Source organism: Mustela erminea, chromosome 6 (genome assembly GCF_009829155.1).
Source record: "Mustela erminea isolate mMusErm1 chromosome 6, mMusErm1.Pri, whole genome shotgun sequence".
NCBI classification, from domain to species: Eukaryota; Metazoa; Chordata; class Mammalia; order Carnivora; family Mustelidae; genus Mustela; species Mustela erminea.
The window spans coordinates 118,246,353-118,273,104 of record NC_045619.1 but is presented as its reverse complement, the minus strand read 5'-3'; the positions used below and the strand labels follow the sequence as shown (position 1 = coordinate 118,273,104).

The 26,752-nt window shown below is 41.8% G+C and overlaps 1 protein-coding gene across 3 annotated transcripts in view; it reads left to right on the top strand.

The window, feature by feature from the left end:
* The window catches only part of FRMD4A (FERM domain containing 4A), a 608,721-nt gene that overhangs the window by 267,579 nt on the left and 314,390 nt on the right, over positions 1-26,752 (top strand). The window contains exon 1 of one of the 3 annotated variants that reach the window (XM_032349456.1): positions 9,566-9,646. The exons of the other annotated variants lie outside the window; for them this stretch is intronic. Within the exon in view, the coding sequence (XP_032205347.1) occupies positions 9,581-9,646 (66 nt within the window). The 5' untranslated portion in view covers positions 9,566-9,580. Of the gene's footprint in view, positions 1-9,565; positions 9,647-26,752 lie in introns of those variants that run through there. 3 annotated transcript variants of the gene reach the window in all.

The window sequence follows — 26,752 nt, the reverse complement described above, 5'->3', positions numbered from 1 at the left end:
AGTAGCTGACAAATGTTATCAATTTCTTCCAGTCCACATCTGATCACATGTCATGGTCCAAAGTCTCTCAAGAGTAAATCTTTTCGTTGCTTTGATATCTCTTCTCAAGGCCGAAGGGAAACTCTACAAAGGAGACTATTTGGATGAATTACCCTTTGTTCTTGCTCAGTGTGGTTTTAATTTTCATTCATCCTAACAGGTGTGTTTGGGGGTATGTAATACAGAGATGCATAAGGGAACCATTAATAATGATTCTGTTAAATTGCCTTTAAATGTGGACTTCTTGGGTAGATGGGTCTAACATCTTGTTGCTAATCATTAGTGTATGCCCATTATTGGAATGATTATGAGACACAGCTGGACCCATTTGGATCAGTGATGCCTTGGTTTAGAAAAGGGAATTAATATTGGAGAATTTTTGTGAAGAATATTTTCAGTTATTAAAGGAGATTTTAAAGTGAAGTAAAATGTGATGCCATTTTTCACATCACCTCGCCCAAGATTCAAAAGCTAGCTATCATACCCTGTGGCTGAGGGTGTCAGGAATCAGGCGCTCTCTGTTTTGTGGGAGTATAAACTGACACAAGCTCTACAGAGAGTAAAATTTACAATATAATTTTTTTAAATGCACATGACCTTTGAACCAGCAATTCCACTTCTAGAATTCTACCTTAAAAATATGTTGGCACCTGGGACACCTGGGTGGCTAGGTGGTTAAAGTCTGCCTTCAGCTCAGGTCATGATCCCAGGGTCCTAGGATCAAGCCCCACATCGGGCTCTCTGCTCAGCGGGGAGCCTGCTTCCCCCTCTCTCTCTGCCTGCCTCTCTGTGATCTCTGTCTGTCAAATAAATAAACAAAATCTTTAATAAAATCTTTAATAAAAAATATTTTGGCACCTGGGCAAAATGCATTTTCATGTTGCCTTAGCAACCATGCAAATACCCATTAATAGGGGATAGGTTAAATGAAAATTTCCAGATGATGAAATATTATTTACAGTTGTAAATAATTATAACATACGTATTACATATACGTATCGCATACACAAAAGGTAATATTTTATGCCTGAATCTGATTAGAACATCTCCGGGAATAATAAAGGTGGTTGTTTCTAAGGGGAACTGGGTGGCTGTAAGTCAGAGATGTAAAAGAGACTAACTTTTTGGGCACCTGGGTGGCTCAGTGGGTTAAGCCACTGCCTTCGGCTCAGGTCATGATCTCAGGGTCCTGGGATCGAGTCCCGCATCGGGTTCTCTGCTCAGCGGGGAGCCTGCTTCCTCCTCTCTCTCTCTCTCTGCCTGACTCTATGCCTACTTGTGATCTCTCTCTGTCAAATAAATAAATAAAATCTTTTTAAAAAAAGAGAGAGAGACTAACTTTTTATCTGTACTCTCTTATTAATCTTTAATTTTGTATCATCTGCATATACTACCTATTCTAAACCATCAACAAAACAAGTTTCAAAAAAGAGGGCGTCCCGTCTTGTGGACAGAAATCAGGTTGCTCCCTCCCAGGCGCTTGCTTAGAGAAGAATCTTCATCATAGTGAGGCCTGTAGCTCCCAGAGCGTGCTGCTGGTTCCAGAACAAGCCTGCAAGGACGTGTTTGGATCGAGAAGTGAAATAAGCATCACTCCACTCTCCCTTGATCTGGCTTCGTCCCTTTTCCACGCCTCTCAGGGGAGCCTGCTTCCCCCTCTCTCTCTGCCTGCCTCTCTGTGATCTCTGTCTGTCAAATAAATAAACAAAATCTTTAATAAAAAATATTTTGGCACCTGTGCTGTCCTCACTGTGCCTGTAACTTACAGTTCCAACCAGCAAGCCCACTGGTAACCATGTGGAAAGCAACTTACAGCAAAGCCTGGCTATTTGTAAAGCAATCCCATGGAATAAATTCTTGGGTCATTCACTCTCCATCTTAAGCCAAAGGTTTGTTAAAAGTGAGAGAAGCAATATTAATTATGGAGACAGCCCTAATAATGTGGGATAAATCATGAAGCAAGTAGAAACTTCCATATTTGTGTATCATAATTAATAATATACTGAATACAGCATCATTACTAAAGTTTTCACACTTCAGTGCCCTGTTTTCTTGATGTGATTAATGGGTTTTTCATCTTACCATATTTTGGAAAAGATTCATTCTACTCTGATCAGTGCACAGATTCAGAAGAGAAGCAAAGCTCTAAGACACTGAATGTTTTGGACTCCATTTTACGACTGTGGAAGATCAGTAAAGAGCTCCTGTGTGCACCTGCCTTACAGGCTCATCTCCCTGCTATGAAATTACCCCAGGAACTATAGTTATTGTGGAAATGTCAGAGAACCTACGATGCAGTGAGCCCTCCTCTCTTCAAAGGACACCCCGAGCAAGGAAGTTAGGGCCTATCTCTGGAGCAGTACTGCTGTGGCGATATACATTTACATCATTTCAAGTCTTCTCTCATCCAGGTTCGTGCTCTAGCTAACCTTGACCAGGGGTTGTCAATTGCATCTGAAGCTTAGGTTTTTCTCATTGATTAGGGCTGTGAGGTGTGGGTAGAGGACACCCAAAGCCCAAGATCCATACACCTTCAGAGTGCTTCTAACTAAAATATTTATCTTGTTGTTTTGTGGAAGCTTCATTTTTCTCCGTGATGGGATTAGATCAATCAAACAAGAGTAAAGGTGAAGAGTCATCTTCCCCCTGCAAGTCTATGGCAAGCTGTACCCAGAATGCCCTTCCAGGTTCTGGAGTGGAAAACACAGGGCTGTGCCAAAGGAAGGATGAAACAACAGTTAGGAGCCAGTGCCTCAGGATTCTGATCACCTATGAGCTCTTAGAGAATCTCACACATGTGATTCCAGCCTGCCACAGCCGACTCACTTGCCCCAGCTGTCTCCTCTACAGCTTGAGGAGTAAGGCCAGGACATGCAAGATACAACGCAGGCATTTTGATGAGCCACTGTGAAAAGTAAAAATGAAAATTCAAGATCAAGTGCCATAGCTTCCTGGTCTATCCTTAGTGGAGGACCCTATGATCCAAATGGAAAAATATTAAAGTTATACTAGATGGCTCTTGCTATTCAAGGCCATAGTATCTCAAGAATATACTGGAGATGAGGAGATATTCAGCTCCATTCCAGGCCTGTCTGGTAATTATTATAGCCTCTCAAATCACAGTTGAGTTGGTCTGAAGCAATAGGCTACTAAGTTGCTAAGACTGGTCAGGATATGCCAAACACCATTCTCTTCTGCCCAACATGCGCAGCCATATTTCCTTCCGTCCAGATTCTCCTCTTTCCTGTTACCACTGGTCATGCCCAGGGAGGCTGTCCCCAAACAACAGAAGAGAAGGAGGCAGACCACCACACTGATATCATGGGGAGCAGGCTGATGTCAGTTTGTGTTTGGACCGGTTGCATTGACAGTGATTAAGTGATCAGTTCACCATGTTTTCTGTGTAGTTGCATTGTGTGCTGGTATATGTTATTTCTTTATAGATTGCTTTCATTTTATTGCTTCTTTATGTAGCAGAGTTGTGTTGATATTTTTTAAATAATATGTGTAGGCAGGTTACATTATCCATTATTTCACTTGAGGACAGTAAGGGACATTATGAAAAATTCATTGTAACAAAAGGCCATTGTCTCTGAAACGATTAAGAGTCATTGATCATTCTAAGGCAACATGAGGAAGGCTTTTGGGGAGAGAAGACCCAATCTAAGTCAAAGTTACTAAAAATGGATGATGGTTCTCTTACCACCAGCAGACTCCACTCATTTGGGCAATGATGTAACTGAGCCAACTTGTCAACTCATAGGTCCCCAAAGAGGAACATATGTAACAGTAGTGTCTCAGTCTGTTCAGGCTATTATAACAATATACAATAGACTGGTGGCTTACAAGTAACAGAAACTTACTTCTTATAGTTCTGGAGGCTGGGAAGTCCAAGATTAAGCGCTGGCCAGTTTAGTGTCTGGTGAGGACCTACTTCCTGCTTTATAGTCCTATCACTTCTTGATTCGTAGACAACCATCTTTTAGCTGTGACCTCACATGGCAGTTGGAAGGCATGAGGGAGCTCTCTGGGGCCTCTTTTATAAGGACACTAATTCCATTCATGTGGGCTACCCCCTTCATGACCTAATCACCTCCCTGCATTCCCACCTCAAAATATCATCACACTGGGCATTAGGTTTTCTGCCTCTGAGTTTCAGGGGGTACCTACATGTTCAGTCCCCAGCAACTAGCAACCATCGTGTAGTTCATATTGCATATCTTCTCATTTCAAACTAGCTCTAAGCACTTTACCTTTATCATGTACATTCCCAAAACAACCTTGGAAGGCATGGAAATCTTTTAAATCCCATGCAACTTTTACAGATGAGAAAAAGTCATCAAAAACATCCATAAAAAATTTGGGAGAATGTGGTAAGGGTCTATGTTTCCAAAACTTGCATTTGAACTCTGGAAAGCAAGGTGTCTAGAAAACACAGGTGGTGGGGCTGAGGTGATTGTTCTTGGCACATCTCCACCACGCCCTGTTGGTGCTGGTTTCAGAACCTCCATAAGCCTCCTTTACTCCAAGTAGTAGGCCATGTGACAGGTGGCAAGAATGAGAGATCAGGAGAGTTATTATCTGTTTCTCTCCATCATGAGCCCAGGGCATTACTGCATGTGCCTGACACGAATTTCACTGCCTGTTGGCTTTGAAAGTCTTGAAATTCTTCGTTGTGACTAGGCGGGGGATTTGGGTGGGAGAGACAGGCGGAGTGGAGTGAGGGACAGATATAGAGGAATAGAGCCTTTGTACTTGTGAGAGAGGCTGTCAAAATTGAAAGTGCATTGTGAGCAGCGAAGACAAGGTTGGTTGTGTTAGCCATCTGACACCAACACGGGAAGGATGGGCAGACACTGAGAGCATGGTCTGCTGATACCCCAGCCCTGACGCACTGCTGTGCCAGCCAGCCGGGGGCCCTATAGAAACAAACCTTTAAATTCCCATGTCTGTCGTCCGAGAGACAGCCAGAGCAGACAGGAGAGCCTTTATAACTAGCCCCAGACAGGCAGCTATCTGTTAGCGCAAGTAGAAGAGTCTGGTTTACTTAAACAAGCATGATTTCTTTAAAAACCCCCCCCTTTCTGGTTTTAAGGTGAGACAGAAGCTTGACAGGCAAAGTCATCAATAGGACATTAATGTTAGTTGCTTTTACACATATTGTTGGGGGTATTTTATATTATAAACTGAGTCTGTGGGACATAAGTGAGTGATCAAAATAAGAGTCAGTGATTTTGCCTTTAAAAAATCTCAATAAGTATTTCATCACTGGATCAAATTTCTGCTTAGATTCACCAGTTGAGGCATTAAAATGGTTACTAGGTTATCTCAGTGACAAATTTTGATTGACCTGATGGTGGTCAGATCCACTGCTTTGTACCTGACCTTTAAATAAATGGTCTTTAAATAAATAAATAGAAAACCACTTCTCTAGGGCAGAGAGAGAGACCTTTCCAGGAAAACATTTTTGCCTATTCAATTGCCTACCGCCTTGGGCTTGCTCATCTTTGTACTTAATAGAAATTGTTTGATATGAATTGGACTATGATCTAGTTGAGCCACGGACCTTACCTCCATCAAGACTCATGCTTTTGAAGTAGACAGTTCATTTTCAGGGCTGCAGAAAACACAGTACTCTAAACATCCTTCTAGAAGGATGGTTTGCCCACAGCTCCCCTGGGGAAACTGAGGGAGACTGTCTACCTGGCTATATAGGGAATTCAGCCAAATCCCCACCTTCCACAGATTTTCCTTTTATTGAGTTCTATCACCAAAATGTTGAGCTTCCTGGGGGGAGTTTTTCATAGACAAGGAAGAAGAAAATGGTCACCCAAGATTTAAACAGGAAGACACTCGAGATTTAAAACCATACACACCAATGTTACTATTCAAGTTGCATTTGCCTCCTGTATCAGATGTGTTGCTGACTCATATTCACCACCATGCTGGCACAGTGGTGCGTGTCAGATCCTTCTTGGGTGACCCAGAAGCTTTGATCAATGGTTAAAGTGTGTTGTTGTCGTTTTTCTCAAATGAGATTTATACCATCAAAGGCATGTCTTTGAGATGGTATCAGGATCCTGTGTTGTGAATCTTGAGACCCTGGTTGCCACCTTCTCAAATGGTCTTTGGGGCTCAGACCTCTAGCCTCCATCACTGCCCCCTGCCAGACCCCTGCACTTATTGCTGTAAATCCATCTGGGGGTGGACTCTGAATCTCACTTATTCTTGCTCATGCCTTTCCCATAGGGCGGGGGTGACGTTCTCCTTTCCCCCTTTATCAGTGAGCTCTCCCTAACCCCCCACGTCCCAGAGAAAATGGCCTTGACAGGGAGATATATCCTTTTTTTATAACCTCGAAAAAGGATAGTATAGAATTGCACCAGCACATCTTGCCATGTCTTCTCAAGACTGTAAGGTCTTGAAGAAAGAGCTGTGCCTTCATCTTAGCAGCACCAGCACCCATCATCCCACCCTCTGTGCCGGGTGCTGAGTACGTTTTTGTAGAAAGGATGCATAAATGAATGAGCAAATAAATGTTCAGAGTTGACATTAGCATTAAGAAAACTCTGTCATTAGCAAAAATATATATTCATTAGACAGAACAGAGTTACTTAAAAAAAAAAACTTCCACCTTCAATTTCCCAAAGCCATCCTTTACCAGCTTCTCATAAGCACTGATGCCAGTGAACTTGCCTTATAGTACTGTACCAACAGATTCCCTGCCTTAAGGCTGGTGGGGTCCTGCTGCCTCAAGGGTACCCACTTAATCCACATGCCTCGTTTCATCCACTAACTTTGGAATTCATTAAAAATGTCTCTTATGGATGTCATCCACAACCTACTACCAGTTTTCTTCTTCTCTTCATGCTGACTCCCTTTTGGCCAATTTCTTCCCTTTGGAAACTGTTCAAGTCATTTTGTTCCTAAAAGTAGGATATTCTCAACACATCATCCTCAGAGCCCTAGTTCCCGAATACTAACCACTTCCATGGCTCAAATTATACAGTTTCTAGTCCATGAAGTTTGCTGTTCATATTCTAGAGAAGCCATTGTCTGCTGCTTAAGACCATGTAAACTCATTGCTGGGGCTGGGAGACTGCCGGCCTTTAAGGAAAAATATTCACTGTTCTCCATTGGTTCATGCCTTGTCCATCTCAGGAAGAAAATTAACGAAAGAAGCAAGTATCCTTTTTACAAAATTCCAGACATTCGAAATAATTCATCCAAATGTAATTCATAAAGAGAGTGCATTTCAAAACCTGATTTTGAAAGCTCTCCTGAGATGGCCAAGAGGCCAGAACCAAACTGTTATCTATGGATACACCTGTCTTCCCCAATAATCTTCCTGACCATGTGGCCGATTCTTCACTCAACGCTGTCTTTCCTGGTGAGAGAAGGCACCTGGATTTTTGAGTCTAGGCTGGAAATCCATAGTTTTAACAAAACATGGCAACCGCATGGCAAGAAGTTGGCTTGTGCTGAGTCTTTGTTGCTGGCATTGTTTTCTCTGGTCATTGCACCCGCTGCAGACATGGCAAATGCATTTGCTGATGGGAACTGCTGTGAGTATGAGTTCAGCCATCCAGGAAATATATTTTCTGTACATTCTTGGCTATTGGAGCCATTCATCACGGCATCGCTGCCCCCTCCCTTGTGCCTTTGCCTAAACAGAAATGCTTGTCATGAAGCCACTCTCATTCCTCTATAAGAGGCCCCAAAACAGAATCAAAACCATAACTCAAAGAACATTTATGTACAATTTATGACCAACTGTCAAGCTAAACTACCCTGACAGACTCCAAATCTGCTTTAGAAATAATATGATGCTTTTTATCAATTTTTTCCTTGTCCTTTATGGTTGCTTTGTTTAAATGTTAAATGCTGAATTAAGTGGGGCTGTATCTCCTTTGGGAAAATGAAAATTCATGGAAAGATACTAAATTGGAGAATTTTAGCTGTTCCCACTTTTAAGAGCTCTGACAAGAAGGGGAGAAGTTTTATCATAGAGCCTTTTTATATTTCCTCAACTTCACATGGGGCTCCCTCTTCTTTGGCATCAATATTGACTGTTAAGCGGTCACACCCTGTTCGGATTTGGAGACCAGAATTTTCATGGATCATTCAGCTTGGAAATTGTTTAGGGAACAGTGCAGCACTTACTTGTAGAGCAAGGCTGTTTTTGTTAGGAAAGTCACAGCAGGAATGGTCACTAAAGACTTGATGGACAAGTGTTCCTGAGAGATTTTCGCAGGCCTGAAGAATTGTCCAAAGCAGGGGTCTTTCTTAGGATATAAGATTTCAACCTTATAAGGGAAAGCAATTCTGACATATGCTGTAACATAGTTGAACCTTGAAGATAATTTAAGTGAAATAAACCAGACACAAAAGGACTTGTACAAAATACTGTATAATTTCACTTATGTGAGGTGCTGAGACCAGTCAAATCCATAGAGATGGAAACTGGAACAGTGGGTGCCAGGGACTGGGAAGAAGGGGGGCTGGCAATTTGTTTAATGGGTACAGGTTTCAGTTTTGCAATATGAGATTAGAGATGCATCCTACAACAATACGAAAGTACTCAACACTACTGACCTTGACACATAAAATGCAGTGAAGATGGTAAATTTTATGTTACATGTGTTTTACCACAATTTTGCAATGTTTTAGGTATGAAAAAAAATGTCAAATTTTGAAGACCAAAAAGGAAAAATGACATTTGCAAGATATAGTGGATATTCTTTACTGGCAGAAGTTTGAAGAGTTGACACAAGAGATTAAATTTTTTCCTTGATGTTTATCTACTCTCACAGAGGAGGGGGTGGAGAGGACAGAGAACGGGGGAGAGTGTAAGGATCTAATAATATTCCAAGGAAAAATTTAGTACCCCCACGACTTTCGTTTCCTTGTTTTTCACAAGACTATGTGCTTTTCTGTCATCGTGTACAGAACAAGGTCTGATGGGTTTTTGACAAAGAACTATTGATGGCGTGTCTGTGTGAATTGCCCTAGCATTGGTCACAGCCAACTTCTGTGGGACCCACTGCCCCCGCTCTACAATACACCCCAGTGTGCTTGGCCATTTATGAAAGGTCAGAAATGAACTGAGAAATGGGCTAGAGTCAAAAACATGTGGCCCTATAAATATCAGAGTCAGACGGCTTCTTCCATTCTCTCCCGGCTGCCCCTCACCACCTCCTCGGTGCTTTCTCCCTCGCCCACAGTTGGGGTTTCCCTGCATTTCGCACAGCACCTCAGACTGGGGAGCCATAAAGAGCCGGCCGTGGCTGGTTTCTTTACCTGGTGACATCACTTCGCATCCGGTCTGGTCCCTCATGCTAGAAAAACCCAGCTTTCTCCTTTAACCCTTGAAGGTTTCTGGCTACGGGGCTCTATCAGCGCCGTCTGTGATGTTCTAGTCCCCGTCCTGCTGGCGCCAGTCCCACCTGTGGCTCCGTCTGACACCTGCTGTGTTCTCTGAGCTGAGGAGTTCGCGGGCGTGGTTGTCAGTGGAGCCTCCTCGCGCATTGGAGCGTTCACTATGACATTAGCTGCCAAACTGGAAGACTTCGAAGTGACACTGGAGCATCTGCTCATGGATGTGTTTGTAAGTAAAGGCTTTTCCTTATTCTGCACAACAGATCCCCTTCTGCATCCCCGCAGTCTTCAGGACTCTGTCCCCATTCCCGACTAGGATTCTATTCCGCAACGGTCCAGTGCTCCCACAGTGGCTTGACGTGTGCTTATGTGCCTTGAGGGGACAAAACCATAAAGTCGCTAAATGCCTGAGTGTCAGGGAATGGTCTGTACAGATGACCTAGCAGGGAAATGGCTTCTGAGAACAAGCAATGTGCGGGAGGCTGAATGAATGGAACACATTTGCCCAAGAGAGGAAAGCAGCTTTAGAAGGTATTCCCTAGGAGACGCGGATCTCCTGGTGAAGTGAAGTGATCATTCCAGAAAACAAAAGGGAAGGTGGGCTCAACATACTTTATTTTTCCCACGGAGAATGCTGAGGGTGAGGGTAGAGAGAGCTCGTCGCTCTGCATAGAGCCCCAGCCGCTGGATCCTGGCCATTTTCCTAGAGATTAGGTCACCAGTGCTTCCTCAGGAACGGATTTTATGGCGTGAGGCGGTTTGAGAGACTGATTTTGAAAGAAGCGGCAGCTGACAAAGGATACTTCTATTCCTGTGATGATTTTAGAAACACAATCTTTGAAAACCCCTGGCATCCACAGCAACTTAAACATCGTTTCTGCCCCAAACCAACCACAGTCGTTCTTACTCTTTTCTTGGGGATTTCTGTTGGTGATAGGTCTGTCTGTTTTGTATTATTGATGGGGGTTTAGGGAGCTTCAGACTGTGTGAAGCATGCAGGGGGTAGTTAGCAAAGAAAGGTGTTCTCCTTCCAAGAACAACATTGGCTCTCTCCTGGGAAAGGCGGCAGTGGTCCATCTGAGGACCATTCAGTCTGCGTCTCGAATCTGGAAAAGGCTGTGGGGGGTTGGCTCTTTCACTATACATCACTAAGTCCCTTTCAGGAACTTAACAGGGAATGGTGTGTTTTGGCAGCCGTTAGAGTCTGGGGCTTTTTTTTTTTTTTTTTTTTTGAGCTTTATTAATTTATAATCTGTCATCTATTTGAGGCAACATTACACTGGCAGGATTCCCGGAGGGAACTGCCCTTTCCAGGCTGGATACCGGAATCCCACTACCTCACATTCATTCTGACCGGAGGGTCAGGAAGTTATGCCTTCGAGAAGGAATGTGTCAAGAAGGGAGAGCAACCTTCTGGATTTCCAGTGATGTGAGGCTCATGTCCAGCATCACGATTTTCTGAAGTATAAGTAGAGATTGAGTAAGAGGATGGGAAGTTTCTTTGGCAGCTGATACCCTCTGCCCAGCAACCACGGTCTGCCATGGTGGTGGCTGGTGGTAAGTGGCTGTAGGGTCTTGTGTGGGGGCAGTCAGTGACATACCAAGGGGTTGGTGTGAGTTTGGTCACCTCAGGGAAAAATTAATTAAGTAAGAATTTGTTTCATTTAAATACCACAAAATCATTAATGTAGTCACCTTCTCTCCTTACCTGCCCCCCCCCCCACTATTTTCCAATATACCCACCACTTTTACCTTATTTGAGAACTCCCAGATACCCTCTTCCCTAGAGGAAAGTGCAGTCACATACTCCCTCCTTTTCTGTAAATACAATCCATAATTTCATTGCCCCAGTTTAGGTCCTTACTACACCCTCACTTGGGCTAACCATCTAATTGTTCTCCTGTATCCACTATTTTTCCTCCTGTTCATTTCAGATTATCATCTCCAGATCAACCTCTTTATATTTTATTTTATTAATTGCTAAAAAATATTTTTTAGACTAGTTTGAGTTTCACAGCAAAACTGAGCAGAGAGTACAGAGATTTCCTATACATTTCCTATTCCCACACACTCACAACCTCTCCCACTACAGACATCCCACAGTAGATTGATACATTTATTGTAATCATTGAGCCTATACTGACACACCATTATCACTCAAAGTCAGTAGTTTACATTAGGGTTCACTATTGGTGTTACACACACTATGGGTTGACTGTAATTGACTGACATGTATCCACTACTGTAGAATCATATAAGATAGTTTCACTGCCCTAAAAATCCACTGTGCTCTACCTATTCATCTCTCCTCCTCCCTAATGTCTGGCAACCACTAATATTTTTACTGTCTCCTTTACTCTTTTGTCATTTCCAGAATACAATATAATTAGACTGATATGTAGCCTTTTCAAATTGGTTTCTTCTCTTTAATGATATGCATGTATATTTCCTCCATGTCTTTTCATGGCTTGATAGCTCATTTCTTGATGTTTAGTAATGGGCTGTTGTTCAGATGCACCAAAGTTTATTTATTCATTAACCAACTGAAAATATCTTGGTTGCTTCCAAGATTTTGCAATTACAATACATGGCTATAAACATCTGTGTGCAGGTGTAGATGTAGATGTAGGTTTCTACATCTTGTGTAGATGTAGGTTTCAATACATTTGAGTAAATACCAAGAAGCTCAACTGCTGGATTGTGTGGTTTAAATGTTTAGTTTCGAAAAATACCAACAAACTATCTTACAAAGTGGTTATGCCATATTGCATTCCCGCCAGCATTGAACAAGAGCTCCTGTTGGTCCACATCTTTGCCAACCTTTGGTGTTGTCAGTGTTTTGGATTTGGGCCATTCTAATAGGTATGTAGTGGTATCTCATTATTATCCTAATTCATAATTCCTTAATGATATATGATGTTCAGCATCTTTTCATATGCTTACTTTATCTGGGTATCTTCCTTGGTGAGGTATCTGTTAAGGTCTTTTGTCCACTTTTTAGTCTGGTTGTTTATTTCCTTATTGTTGAGTTTTTGGTGTTCTTTGTATATCTGGGATATCAGCCATTTGTCAGGTAAATTTTTTACAAATATTTTCTCCCAGTCTATGGCTCTTCTCATTCACTTGGCAGTTTTTTGCAGAGCAGCTTTTCATTTCAGTGAAGCTCAGCTTATCAGTTATTTTTTTCATGGCTCTTGCCTTGGTGTTATATCTAAAAAGTTATCACCATATCCAAGGTCATCTGGATTTTCTCCTATGCTATCTTTTAGGAGTTTTATAGTTTGGGGTTTTATACTTAAGTCTAAATTTCATTCTGAGTTAATATTTATAAAGGGCATAAGGTCTAGATTCTTTTTTTTTTTTTTTTTGTATGTGAATATTCAGTTGTTCCAGCACCATTTGTTGAAAAGATTGCCTTTGCTCCATTGTACTTCCTTTGCTCCTTTGCCAAAGACCTGACTATATTTATGTAGGTCTATTTCTGGGCTTTCTAATCTGTTTTAGTGATCTATTTGCCTAGTCTTGCACAAATACCATACTGTCTTAAGGTAGCTTTAGAGTAAGTCTTGAAGTTGGGTGGTGTGAGCTCTCCAACTTTTTTCCCATCAATATTAAATCAATTAATTTGGATCTTTTGCCTCTCCATATAAACTTCAGTATCAGTTCGTTGATATCTGCAAAATAACTTGCTGGGATTGATTGCGATTGTGTTAATCTATAGATAAATTTGAGAAAACTGATATTTAGACAATATCATGTCTTCCTATCCAAGGACATGGAATAGTTCTCTAATTATTTAGTTCTTTTTTGGTATCTTTCATCAGAGTTTTCCCATTTTCCTCATATAGATTTTGTACATATTTTGTTTAAACTATACCTAAATGTTTCACTGGGGAGTGCTAACATAAATGGTAACATATTTTTAATTTCCAGTTCTACTTGTTCCTTACCAGTATATAAGAAAGCAATTGACTTTTGAATATTAACCTTGTATTCTGTAACCTTTCTGTAATCACTTATTAGTTCCACAAATTTTTTTTCAATTCTTTCAGATTTTCTACATGAATAATCATGTCATCTGTGAACAGTTTTATATATATTCTTTCCCAATATGCATTTATTTTATTTCTTTTTCTTGTCTTATTGCACTAGTTAGGACTTCCAAGATGATATTGAAAACCAATGGTGAAAAAGACATCATTCCCTTGCTCTTGATCTTAGTGGGAAAACTTTAAGTTTCTCACCATTAAGTGTGGTGTTAGCTGAAGGCTTTTGAGGATATTTTTTTCAAGTTAGGAAAGCTCGCCTCTCTTCCTACTTATTTAAAAGCTTTTGTCATGAATAGGTGTTGAATTTTGTCAAATAGTTTCTCTACATCTATTGATATGATTATGTGATTTTTCTTCTTAAACATTTTATTCTTGCATTTTTTGTTACATTATTTAATTTTTTAGTGTTGAAGCAGCCTTGTATACCTGGGATAAATCCCACTTGATCATGGTATATAATTTTTTTGTACATTGTTGTACTCAATTTGCTAATATTTTGTTGAGGATTTTTGCCTCTGTGTTCATGACATGTATCAGTTTGTAGTTTTCTAGTAATGTGTTTTTCTGGTTTTGATATTAGAGCAATGCTGGCCTCATAAAATTAATTTGAAAGTATTTGCTTCTATCTTCTGGAAAATATTGTGGAAGATTGGTATAATTTCTTCCATAGAAGTCGGACAGAATTTAGCAGTGTACTTATCTGGGTCTAGTGCTTTCTGTTTTGTAAGGTTATCAATTATTATTTAAAAATTTTTTTTTAAAGATTTTTGTCTATTTGTCAGAGAGAAAGCAGAAGCATGGAGAGCTACAGTCAGAACAGGCAGAGCAGGCAAAAGGAGAAGCAGGTTCTCTGCTGAGTAAGGAGCCTGATGTGGGACTCGATCCCAGGACCCTGGGATCATGACCTGAGCTGAAGGCAGATGCTTAACTGACTGAGCCATGCAGGCATCTCAAGGTTATCAATTATTGATTCTGTTTCTTCTTGTGTGAGTTTTGACAGATTATCTTTCAAGGAATGGATCCATTTCATCTAGGTTATCAAATCCGTGGGCAAGAGTTGTTCATAGTGTTTCTTCTGTTATCCTTTTAATGTCCAAAGATGTCTCCTCTTTCACTTTTGATGTTAGTAATTTGTGTCTTCTCTCTTTTTTAACTTATCCTGGCTAAGCAGCTACTGCTTTTATTGATCCTTTCAAAGAACCATCTTTTGGTTTTATTGATTTTCTCTATTGATCTCCTGTTTTTAATTTCATTGATTTTTGCTTTAATTTTTATTATTTTTTCTTTTGCTTACTTTAGATTTAATTTGCTCTTCTTTATTCTACTTTCCTTAATGGGAAGATATTATATTACTGATTTTTAGATCTTTCTTGTTTTCTCTTCTAATTTATGCATTCAATGCTATAAATTTCCCACTAGGCACTTCTCTCACAGCACTCCACAAACTTTTAAAAGTTGTGTTTTCAGTTTCATTTTGTTAAAAAAAATGTTTAATTTCTCTCTTTTTTTTTAAGGACTTTATTTATTTATTTGACAGAGAGAGATCACAATTAGGCAGAGAGGCAGGCAGAGAAAGGGTGGGGAAGCAGGCTCTCTGCTCAGCAGGAAGGCTGATGTGGGACTCGATCCCAGGACCCTGGGATCATGACCTGAGCTGAAGGCAGAGGCTTTAACATGCTGAGCCACCCAGGCACCCCCTAATTTCTCTTTAGATTTTTTCTTTGATCCATGTATTATTCTGGAACTATGGTGTTTAATATCCAAGTATTATCTATCTTTTTTGTTCTTGATTTCTAGTTTAATTTTGTTGTGGTCTGGGAGAAGACACTGTATGATTTTTAATCTTTTACATTTGTTAAGGTATGTTTTATGTCTCAGAAAATGGTTTATCTTGGTGAATGGTTCATGTGAGCTTCAGAAGAAGTGTATTCTGCTGTTGGTGGGTGAAATAGTCTATAGACATCCATCATATCCAGTTGATTGATGATGTTGTTTAGTTCAACTATGTGCTGAACTGAATGTATGCCTGCTGGATTTGTCCATTCCTGATAGGGAGTACTGACATGTCCAACCATAATAGTAGACTTGTTTTTTTCTTGTAGTTCTATCAGTTTTTTCTTCATATGTTTTGACACTCTGTTATTAGGGCATATATGTTAATGATTGTTATGTCTTCTTGGAGAATTGACCCATTTATCGTTACCTAATACTCCCTTTATTTCTGATAGTTTTACTTGAAGTCTGCTGAGTCTGAAATTAATATAGCTACTCCCACTTTCTTTCAATTGGTTGTAGCATAGTTTATCTTTCTCCATCTCTTTGTTTCCTTTCTATATGTGTCTGTGGATTTCTTATAGAAAACCTATAGTTGGGGCCTTTGTTTTGATCCACTCTGACAATCTCTGTCTTTTAATTGTATATTTAGACCATTGACATTTAAATGATCATTGATATTGTTAGATAAACATTTATTATATTTGTTACTATGTTCTATTTGTTGTCCTTGTTCTCTGTTCCTAATTTTGTCTTCTATACCTTCCTGCTTTTTGTGATTTTCATTAAGTATTTTTATATAATTCCATTGCCTCTCCATTCTTAGTATATCAATTATACCTTTTTTTAAAAACTTCTTTTTAGTGGTTTCCCTAGAGTTTGTAATATACATTCACAACTAATCCAAGTCCACTTATATTTAAAAATTTTTTTTAAAGATTTTATTTATTTATTTGACCGAGAGAGAGGGATCACAAGTAGGCAGAGAGGCAGGCAGAGAGAGAGGGGAAGCAGGCTCCCCACCGAACAGAGAGCCCAATGTGGGGCTCAATACCAGGACCCTGAGTTAATGACCTGAGCTGAAGGAAGAGGCTTAACCCACTGAGCCATCCAAGTGCCCCACCAAGTACCCCTGTAAATAACACTATACAACTTCATAAAAAGTACAAGTACCTTATCTAACAAAATATTCCTAATTCCTCTCCCCTCTGTCCCTTGTATCATTTCTGTCCTTTATTTCACTTATATTTAATATATACTTACATATACATGCATGCATATACATAAATACATGAGCATACATAATCAAATGCACTGTTACTATTACTAGGTTGAACATACTTAAATGTTACATCTTAACTGGCTTAACTCAGTTGGTTAAGCATCTGCCTTTGGCACAGGTCATGGTTCCAGGGTCCTGGGATCAAGCCCCACCGTAGGCTCCCTGCTCAGTGGGAAGCCTCCCCTCCCAGCTCCTGATTTCTCTTGCTATCTGTATTTCTCTCTCTCAAATAAATAAATAAATAAATAATTTTTTTAAAAAAAGAACCAGTAAAATTTTTATTGCTGTTTTCATTCTCTGATCCTCTTCTTTCTTTACATAGATCCAGATTTCTCATCAATATAATTTTCTTCCTCTCTCAAAAACTTGCTTTAACATTTCTCATGTGGCAGGTCTCCTGGCAACAAATTTCCTCAATTTTTGTTTGTCTGAGAAAATCTTTATTTTTCCTTCAGCTTTGAAGAATAATTTCCCAGGGTACAGAATCCTAGGTTGGTGGACTTTTTTTTTTCTCAATACTTTAAATATTTCACTCCACCTTCTACTAGGCTTGCATGGTTTCTGAGGGAAAGTTGAATAAAATTCTTACTTTTGCTTTATGGTAGGGAAGATTTTTTTTTCCTCTGGTTTCTTTCAAAATTTTTTCTTTATATTCCATCTTCTTAAGTTTGACTATGATATACTTAGGAGTACTTTGGAGGTTTTACTGTTTGGAGTTTTTGTGGATTGTTTTTGTTTGGAAAGAGGCATTTATCTGGTTTGGTGTTCTCTGAGCTCTCTGGTTGGTTGGTTTTGTGCTTGACATTAAATTTGAGGAAATTCCCAGTTATTATTTCTTCAAATATTGCTCCTGTTCCTTTCTTAATTCTCCTTCTATTCCCATTATGCATATGTTTCCCATTATGCAAATGTTACACATCTTACAGTTGTCTTGCAGTTCTTGGGTATTCTGTTTTTCTCAGTCTTTTTTTTCTTTTTTTTTTCATTTTCCTTTTCCATTTTTGGAGTTTCTATTGGCATGTCATCAAGCTCAGAGATTCTTTCTTCATCTGTGTCCAGTCTACTAATAAATCTATCAAGTTACTCTCTTCTTTTACAGCTCTTGATCTCCAGAATTTCTTTTTGATCCTTAGAATTTCCATCTCTCTGTTTACATTAGCCATCTATCTCTTCTTTCATATTGACAACTTTTTCCATTAAAGCCCTTAGGATATAAATCTTAGTTAATTTTTTAGTTCCTAGTCTAATAAATCCAACATTCCTGCTATATCTCATTCTTTCTGTTGCTTGTTCAGTCTCTTCAGACTGTGTTTTTTGCCTCTTAGTATGTCTTGTAATTTAAAGTGGACATGATGTACTGTATGAAAGGAACTATGGGAAATAGGCCTTTAGCAATGTGGTGGTAAGATATGGGAGGAGAGGCACTGTATAGCCCTATGCTAGTTCTCAGTCTTTTAGTGAGCCTGTGGCCTTGGGATGTGAACCACACCACAGTTTCTCAGGGTGCTTTTCTCCCTTAGGTGAGACTGGGTGGATGGAGGGGCTAGAATTGGGGATTTCCCTTCCCACACAAGGAAAGCTAGAGCCAGCTAGAGTTGAGTATTTCACTTCCCCAGGGAGGCTCCTGAGAAGGGTTTCCCTTCCCCATTGTTTATGCTTTCATAACGTAGTTTGTCCTGAGGGCAAGTCTTGTTAAAGACAGGGTGCTCTGATGTGTTTCCATGTACACATCCCTAAAGAATATGGAAAATGAACTTTAAAGTTACATGAGCAGCCCAGCATCAAGTCTCAATCCCAGCTCAGCACCATGTCCTACTCACATGACTGTTGGCAAGCATTTAATCTTTCAGAGCTTTGATTTCCTTATCAGTGAATTGTAGCTAATGTTACCCAGCTTACAGGATCATAGGGAAGATCTAAAAGAGGTAATTTCGAGGAAGTGCCCAGGGCCATGCCTGATGCAAAGGAGGTAGTCATGAGTTAGTCCTCATTTTCCCTTTGCCTTCCCCTAGAAAATGCATCTTTTTCAAACCCTTAATTGCAGTAAGTCATTTTCTGTTTCTCTACCCCTTTACCCCTAAGCTCTCTCTCCCTACTCACCCTCAACCTTCTCCATGAAATTAGCAGAGGTTTTATTTCTGTGGAAGCACAGCATTTACTCATCAATTTGAAGCATTGATGAATTTGAAGCATTTACTTCAATGTGAGGCCATCCTCCCTGCCTGCTCCCCAAATGCAGGAGCTACCTTGTCCTGAGCTCTACACCTGAGCACATGGAGCCCAGGTACAGGCCTGTACTAGGCTCCTTTTGCTCTTCAGCTGGGTGAGCCTTTCTCGGGTGGAGCCTCTGAGCAAGGTGACTTTGGACTGCCTTGCCAGAGCCATCTCCCGGGAGAGAGCCGGAGAAAGTACCCAACATCCCACAGGGCTTGGGAACTTGACATCTATAGGTCAGTGATTCTCCTGTCAGCCTTGCTAGGGAATATAGGCTTCGGTTGTGAGTCTAATTGTCTAGAAAAAATATTTGCCTCACAGTCCCATCAGCCTTGGGTTTCCTCTGTTGCTCATAACATGCTCATTAGGATGTCATCCCACTATCTCAAGAACAGCTGTTTCCAGATTGTCACTTCCTTTCCAGGATTACCAGGGGCCACCGGGGGATTTTGTGGGAATTCAAGGCTTCTGCAAAATGCGATAAGAGGGACATATCAGACCTGGTGTTTCATAATTAGTTGTCACCACTCTGGGGCTCCTGTAGCTGCTGCAGTGCCGCTGGCCTCGTGAGAGGAAATAACACATGTGTGTGTACACGAGTGTATTCATGTAAACACACACACAGTGTCACACCAAAAGTAACGCACACAGAAGGTCCAGTCAAAGTACACGGATGACTCTTCAGGACTATCTCCAGAATTGTCACCAGTGCCTTGCTGATGTATTTGTCCTGTTTCCTTCTGTCCATGTGTCCTCATCTGGTTTCATAGGATTTAAGGTTCTTCCTTTTCAGGTATAGCTCGGAGGTTTCTTATCCAGCAGCCATTTCAATAGCAGATCCATAGCCTAAGAGCCCTGATGCATACACTGAAGGAAAGGAAAATGTGGGAAATCAAGCAGGGCTCCTGAAACATTTCTTGTCAGATTCAATAACCCAGTACCTGAACTCCAATCTGTCCATTTAGAATGAGGCCAGACAGTTCCAGCTCTCCATCCTGCAGCCCGGCTTCTGTTGTCAGCACTCTGGATACACTTTCTCAAGGCCATCAGTGACCCTTCAATGCCATACACTGCTCCCAGCCCTCATCTGCTCCCACTCTCTGGAACATTGCTCCTCTGTTTACAATTCAGCTCATTTTTAGCAAAATAATACATGTTCATGGCAGTGTTTGTAACATTCGAAAGTTGAAGAGTACTACAAGGCCCATACAGAAAAATATCAGGCTTCCAACCCTTTCTCCCGATCTCTGAGACCTCTCCCCAAGGACATCCCTTGAAAGATGAGGCTTTAACTCACTTAAAGCGCTGCTCCACATCCCTACAAATACCCATGTATCTCTTTCCCTTGATTTTTACCGATATATCTATATCACAGTTTAAATAAAAATTGAATCTTATTATGTCTACCAATACATTGTTTACAGCAGGGTAACAGTGTATGTTATGATTACATACCCTGATTTTACAACTTTATGTTTTTCCAGGTGGTACTAATTGCCTTTACACTGTGGGCTTGATTTTCTGTGTACCTATCAGTCATTTTTCTCTCAGAACTTTAATAGAGCTTTGTATCTCCTCTCCATTTGGCACACTCATTAGATACTTGATCCATACATTTTTTTTTCTTTTTTTGAGACCCCTCCTTCCTGGGCCCCTCCATGCTCCTGTACCACTTGGGCTAGTTCCTCTGTGAGTCACTGCATGACTGGGTCCTTGGGGCTTCTCTCTTCATTATTCTGAGAACTCCATTTTCAGCTCTCCTAGGAATCATTCTCTTTTCCTTAGAATTCATATCCCCCCTTTGTAGGTTTAACTTTTTTTTTTTTTTTTTTACTGGAGACTGTCTTCTAATAAACTTCTGAGAAGAGGTATGTGAGAAGTCAGTGTCTGTGTTCTTGAATGTCTGCCCTTACACTTAACTAATAACTTGACTAGTGGTTTTTTGTCTGTGGTTGAAATCCAAAACTGCATTTCCAGGCTTGACTCCCCTCTTAAGCTCCAGGTCACAATGTTTGGGCACCAGGAGTTCAGTATGTCCAGAGCTACTCATTATCATCTCCCCAAACCTGCCCCTTCTCCTGGGTCCTTAGCTAATAGGACCATCCTTCCCCTACCTCCACCCCATGATAGAGGATGACTGTATACCTCCCTCTACTGTTTATTGTTCCCCAACATCTTATATTCAGCCTATCACCATTGTCCCAGTTCTGGGCTTAATTGCCTCTTATTTGGACAATTGCAATAACCTTGCTATGTCTCTCCTGGCTTTGGATATACCTGTATGTTCCATTCTACCACTCAGTCTTTACCACTCAAGATCAAAAAATTCAAGTTAGATGGGTATCACTTCCTTGAAAAAGGTAACTTGTAATGACTCCCTGTTGCTCACAGAATAAGGTCTAAAATATATTTTTCTACAGAATGCATGTCAAAACCTGGCTCTGATGGCATTTCTTATGCCTTTGTTCCCACACATGTGATACTACAGTCTCATTTAATTTTCTCAACAAGTCTATTATCTGCATTCATGCTATAATTCAGGTTTAAAATTCAAATGGAGTGGAAGACCCCATGTAGACAGTAGCAGCGAGCATCCCCCTTGCATCCTCATTGACATTTCAGCAGGTGTCTGTTGTATGTATTTTACCCATTCTGGCCTTGATCTTCTACTTTGTAACTTTTTCTCATTTTGACTTACGGGGTGTTGGTAGCCCTCTAGGGCACACTTAACATAGACCCATTCCCATAAAGTGAGATTTCTCAGTACCTATCTTTTTGACAGATCAAGTGCTTTCCTTCCTTGCCTTGGGGAAATACAGATCATGTGACTTATCCCAGAGACCCCTGCGCAAATGGGCACTTGCCTTTGGGAATTACATGATCCTGGGCACAGGACTGGAAGCAATCTGATGGCCCCAAAGAAGGCCCTTCTCTTTGCAGCATCAGAGGGATTACTTGAACTGAGACCACCATTCTCCTATTGAAGAATATTACATTAAACTTCTCTTCCTGGAAAAAGTAAGCCTAGAAATTAGAAGCAGATTAAAAAGTTGATCATTTGCTACCCAGTGCTTATCTAAGACACCTGAAATTTGAGAGCCAAGATAATAAAATCAAAAGTCAACATCCATTGACTCTGTTTGGAAGTGTACTATATATATTCAGCTAATCCTGGGTCGTCAATACCATAGATAAGAACATTATTTATTTTGCCATTCTGGGTGCAATTACACAGTTTACCCTGTGCAAACTGCACTTCATAAAAATGGCAAATCAATGCTAGTTATCAAAATCCATCCACATGGATGGATAGCCCATGAAAAAGAGCTTTGCAAAATGGTCTCGAAAGCCAATCTACACAGCCAGCCCCACATGGGTCAGTTTATTACCTGATTAATCACACAGGCATCCTGGCAATCTTATCGATTCCTCAAGACCTGGACATGACATCACTTCTAATAGCACAGGCAATAAGCCATTACTACCATGCAGAATAGCCATTATCCCAGGCTGCAGCCATTGATTGCCTGACTTAGTCTCATGCTGAGAAGGGCAAGTGGAACTCTGATGGGGGCAAATCATATCCAGGGCAGATGTGAAGGACTTTCATATGGAGGAATAATATGTCTGCCCCTTGCAAGCAGGATCTCTACCTGCTCCCTCCTTTTCCAGATGAATAATTGAATAATCCTGCCAGCATGCCGATGAGCTAGAATTTGATGTCCGTGAAGCAAGGGATGCTAAAACAATATGGACTAATCCTCCACAGAGGCCATTAATATTTTCCACTTGACATTCTTTACAGCGTGATCATTGCCAGAAAGATTGAATGAGATTCTGGGATGCCTGTTTAGCACGTGAGTTTTCCATGCAGCAAATGCTGTATTTTCTTCCCTACCCCGGAAGAATGTAGTCTGGTTTCCTTTATGATGGAATGTGTATTGTTGAGTTGATGGGAATGGGGGTCTTATTCTGGGGTAATTAATTCTCTGCTCCTAGTTACTCCAGTGAAACTACTGAATAAGGTGTTCTCAAGGTTCCAAGAAGAAGCCTCTTTACCACCAATATATGTGGCTAAGTTGGACGACCTTTAAAGAATGCAGACAGATGAAACATGGATGTCACGGGGGATTATGCATGAAGAGGCAGAGAGGTGGATGGTGAGATCCACAAAGGCTGTTATGTGGAGGCAACAGGAAAACAGTGTGCAGAAGTAAGGGTGGAAAGTGTGTTTGAGTGTGTGTGTGTGTGTGTGTGTACCATTTACAAAGAACTTTGATAAATTTTATTTCATCCTATTGGGTAGCTGTTCGGTAAACTTTCAGGTGTGAATCAGGTGAAAGGTTCTTTTATTTCTTACTTCTCTACGGATACCTCATCACAGAGGGAACTAACTTTGAGGAACAAAAGCAAACTCTTCCAAAAAGCAGAAGCTCCCTTGTATCCTCAATTCTTAGCTCAACGCCTGATACACAGTAGTTATCTAGCAAGTCCACCAGTTATTGGACCCTAAAGCCTCTTGCAGAGTGACCCTGGGCAGGTTACTCCATTTCTCTCAGCCTCAGTGTCTCCATCTTCCTCTAGGGAAAAGGAAAGTGCTTACTTGATAGGATGTTATAAGACTTAAAGAATTAATGTATCTAAAAGCCTTTAGAATAGTATCTGCAAAAGACTGTGCCATATAAGGGGGTTGCCATTACTCTGTTAGACACTCAATAAAGTAACTGTTGAGTGAACCATGCAGCATAAGCAGTAAAAGGATATTTTAAAATTGGTTTAGACAAGGGCAAGGCCAGTAACATAGAGCTTGGTATGGAATACAAGAAGAGCACAGACAATGTAATCTCGGAAGCAAGTAGTAGGCTCATCTCAGTCCACCAGACCGCTACCAGCAATAATAATTAGGAGTCAACCCGAACAATTCACTTCAAACTTCTTTTATTTTCTTTGTCTGGCTGGTCATGGAGGAGAACTATTAAATAAAGCCCAGAACGTAGCCCAAGTGGACAAGGGACACTTGAAAGAGGCTGGAAGGAAAGGAAGGAAGGAAGGAATGGAGGGAAGGAAGGAAGGAGAGAAGCAGAAGGGAGAAGAGGAAGGAAGAATGAATGGAAAGGCAAGGAAGGGAAGGAAAATTTTATCTGCCTACCCACCCTAGGTGTAATTATAACTACAGTTTCTTCCAAATGCCATAAGAGAAGAAAAATCTGTCCAAAGATGGAAATGCCAACAATGCGCTCCATCGATGCAGACCTACATTAAAACCAAGAGAAGCCTCAACTATCCTGCCCCGGGGGGAACTGTGCATAATCTCGCAGGCCTTGAGCATGTGAGGTCTGGTGATAACTGTGTTGCTTGATATCTTCCCCCTGCTCTTGGGGATATTGGATTTCGTGTTTGGCCTAAATTCCAGCCACTTTTCAAATACAAAATTATGGATGCGGGCAGCATTGCTATTTGCATAACCTCAGTCAGAGCTTACGCTAATAAAACGTGACATGAATGACCTAGGTTAGCTGAGTTAGGAGCTAATGGGAAGGGTGATGGGGCATTTAAAGAAAGACAGAGTTTCCCTTCCCAGCTCCCCTCACTCCTACTCCAGGAATGTTCCAAATTGCTGAGGAGTTCTTTGTGTGTCTTTGTTTCAATCTCAGCCCATTTATCCTCCCACCTGTTTTATAGGATAACAGTTAAACACCGCAGACTTCATTCAAGGCCTGTCTTCCCTTCCTCCGCTCAGGGCTGCAATGGGAAAGGCCAGTGTGTGGCTCTTGGCTTCCTCCTCTTGTCACTACTCACGGGCTCTGCTCACCGAGCTGCCTCTAACACATCTGGGGTCTCTCTGTGGGGCTGAAAGACACCCAAACCCAGCTCTTGTCCTTGTGAAGTGGAGTACCTTATGGGTTCTTTGAAGACCCTGCCCTTTTCTTACCACTGTTTCCTGGCACAACTGATATCTTTTCTTCCACTTAGTCATTTAAGATCACTTCTTGCCCCACAGACCCAGCCTCTTTCTCCTGAGGTTCCCTAGGCCTTCATACAATGCACTGAGCACCTTACCAGACCAAGACTAGCTCTCTCAGGCACCCACATCTGACCCAAGACATTGGGATTGGACATACTTCCCCTACACCATTCTTCTCTTCCCGTGGCTGTCACCCATGCTCAACCAGTCCCCATCCCTTGAAAAGCTCGCTGTCTGCCTCCCAATAGGCTCCTCAGAGCCCCTCACTGGGCCTGAAGTGAGGGGGCAGCAGGTCCCACCCTCCCTGTTCTTTTGACTCATTTGCTGACAGACCACAGAGCCAAGTCAACACAGGGCCTCAAATCTGGTCTCAGACTTTCCTTTATACACTTTGAGACATGTAGAGGAGAAGGAGAAGGAGGGAATGGTTGGTATCTGTGGTCTTCAGACCTCTTATGAAACTGAGAGAGAGTCCGCTTTCAACAGGCTGCTCAATTTACAACAAAGAATGGCTTGAGATGGACGTTAGAAGAGCCATTCACACCGTCAGCTTTGTACCTATGTCCTTAACGTAAGCGATATTTCACCTTTTACCAGAGAGAGAATGAAAGGCAAGGGTAACATTTCTTGAAATGCTTCTGTCCTTATTTTCCAGAAGGGAGCTTCAACTCCCCTTCCCAGCACTGCTCGGGTCATTGCCCTTTTTCCCCTCATCCCGGCTCACATGGGCCCCAGGCTGCCTTCGGGCCAGGAGCTTCATTCACTATGGCACCCCACTGTACCCACTGTGTGACCTGTTACGACCTTCCTCCCACCCCCAAAACCTGGCCCAGACCTCTCTGCCTTGTATCCCTTCTCTCCGCATTCTGGCCAAAGAACAAAATAAAGCCGACTGGACGAGTTTACCTAGTACCAGTGATCACAAGTCTGAGGTGAGATACGCATGCATGGGGAGCTTCAGGGGGCCAGAGAGATGAGCCTCCAGATGGTCATTTCAGGCACTGGGCCACAGTTGGGATGAACACTGGAGGCTGGTAGGCCAAGGCATAGTCTGGACAAGAGGCTACAGTGACCAGTGTCCCTGTTTCTGTTCTCAGTTCTCAGTTCTCGGTGTCCTATCAGGAACACCCCTGCCGCTGCCACACACACACCCCTCCCATGGCTTCACAGCAGTGCAGTACGCTCAGTCGCTCACCTGATCTGCATCAGCTGCTGCACCCCTGCTCACACACTCAGCAGTGAGGTCTCTCCTCTCCTGTGGCAGCCCCCACTAGCTCTGGTGTTGTCACATGCTTTCTCTCTGACAGGCCATTATCCCCCAAGCCCCCACTTCCACCTCATGCTATTCATGACCAAGAACACCCATTGGATTTGATACATCTTGCTTTGGTGTGTCAAGACCATTGATTTTCCTGAAATATGGTTCAGCTGATCCCTATGCATTTTCATTCCAGAGTTTGAATGTAAACACTTCCACTGAGATGGGAAGGAAGTGTTCAAAATAAACAAATAAAAAATCTCTGCCAGCCTTGGGTGCTGTACTCTAAGGGCATCAGATGCAGCTGTGTCAGGGGCTCTAGAGCTGAGGTGGGTCTTCTCCACCCCGTCTCCTGGGGTTCACTCACATTGCATCCCCTCAGCAAGCCCCCCACCTGTCCCATGGGCCATTACACGGCGCCATGGGTGCCCGGAGGATCTCCGTGCCCAGCATCCTGGCAAAAACGTGCTTTCTCTAAGTAATACTCTGTTTCAAATGTTTTCCCCTTGCTTGTATGTTGTCTTTTAGTTACTCTATAGTCACCCTCTCCCAGTCCTTTGTTCCCATGTCTCTGGTCTCAGTGCTGATCCTGGGCATTTACCCTCAGATATCTTCCTCTTCTCTCCCTCCCTGCCCTCATGGCTGTTTCCAGGGCTCCCAGTCAACTGGCCGGCATCAGTGCTATGGTTGGAGGATGCAGGTGGGAGCTGGAGGGCAGTAGAAGGGAGGAGCAGGGCCTTCTTCCCCCTCCCCAGCTCTTCACTCTGCCTTGGCCTATGGCTTCAGCAGTGATC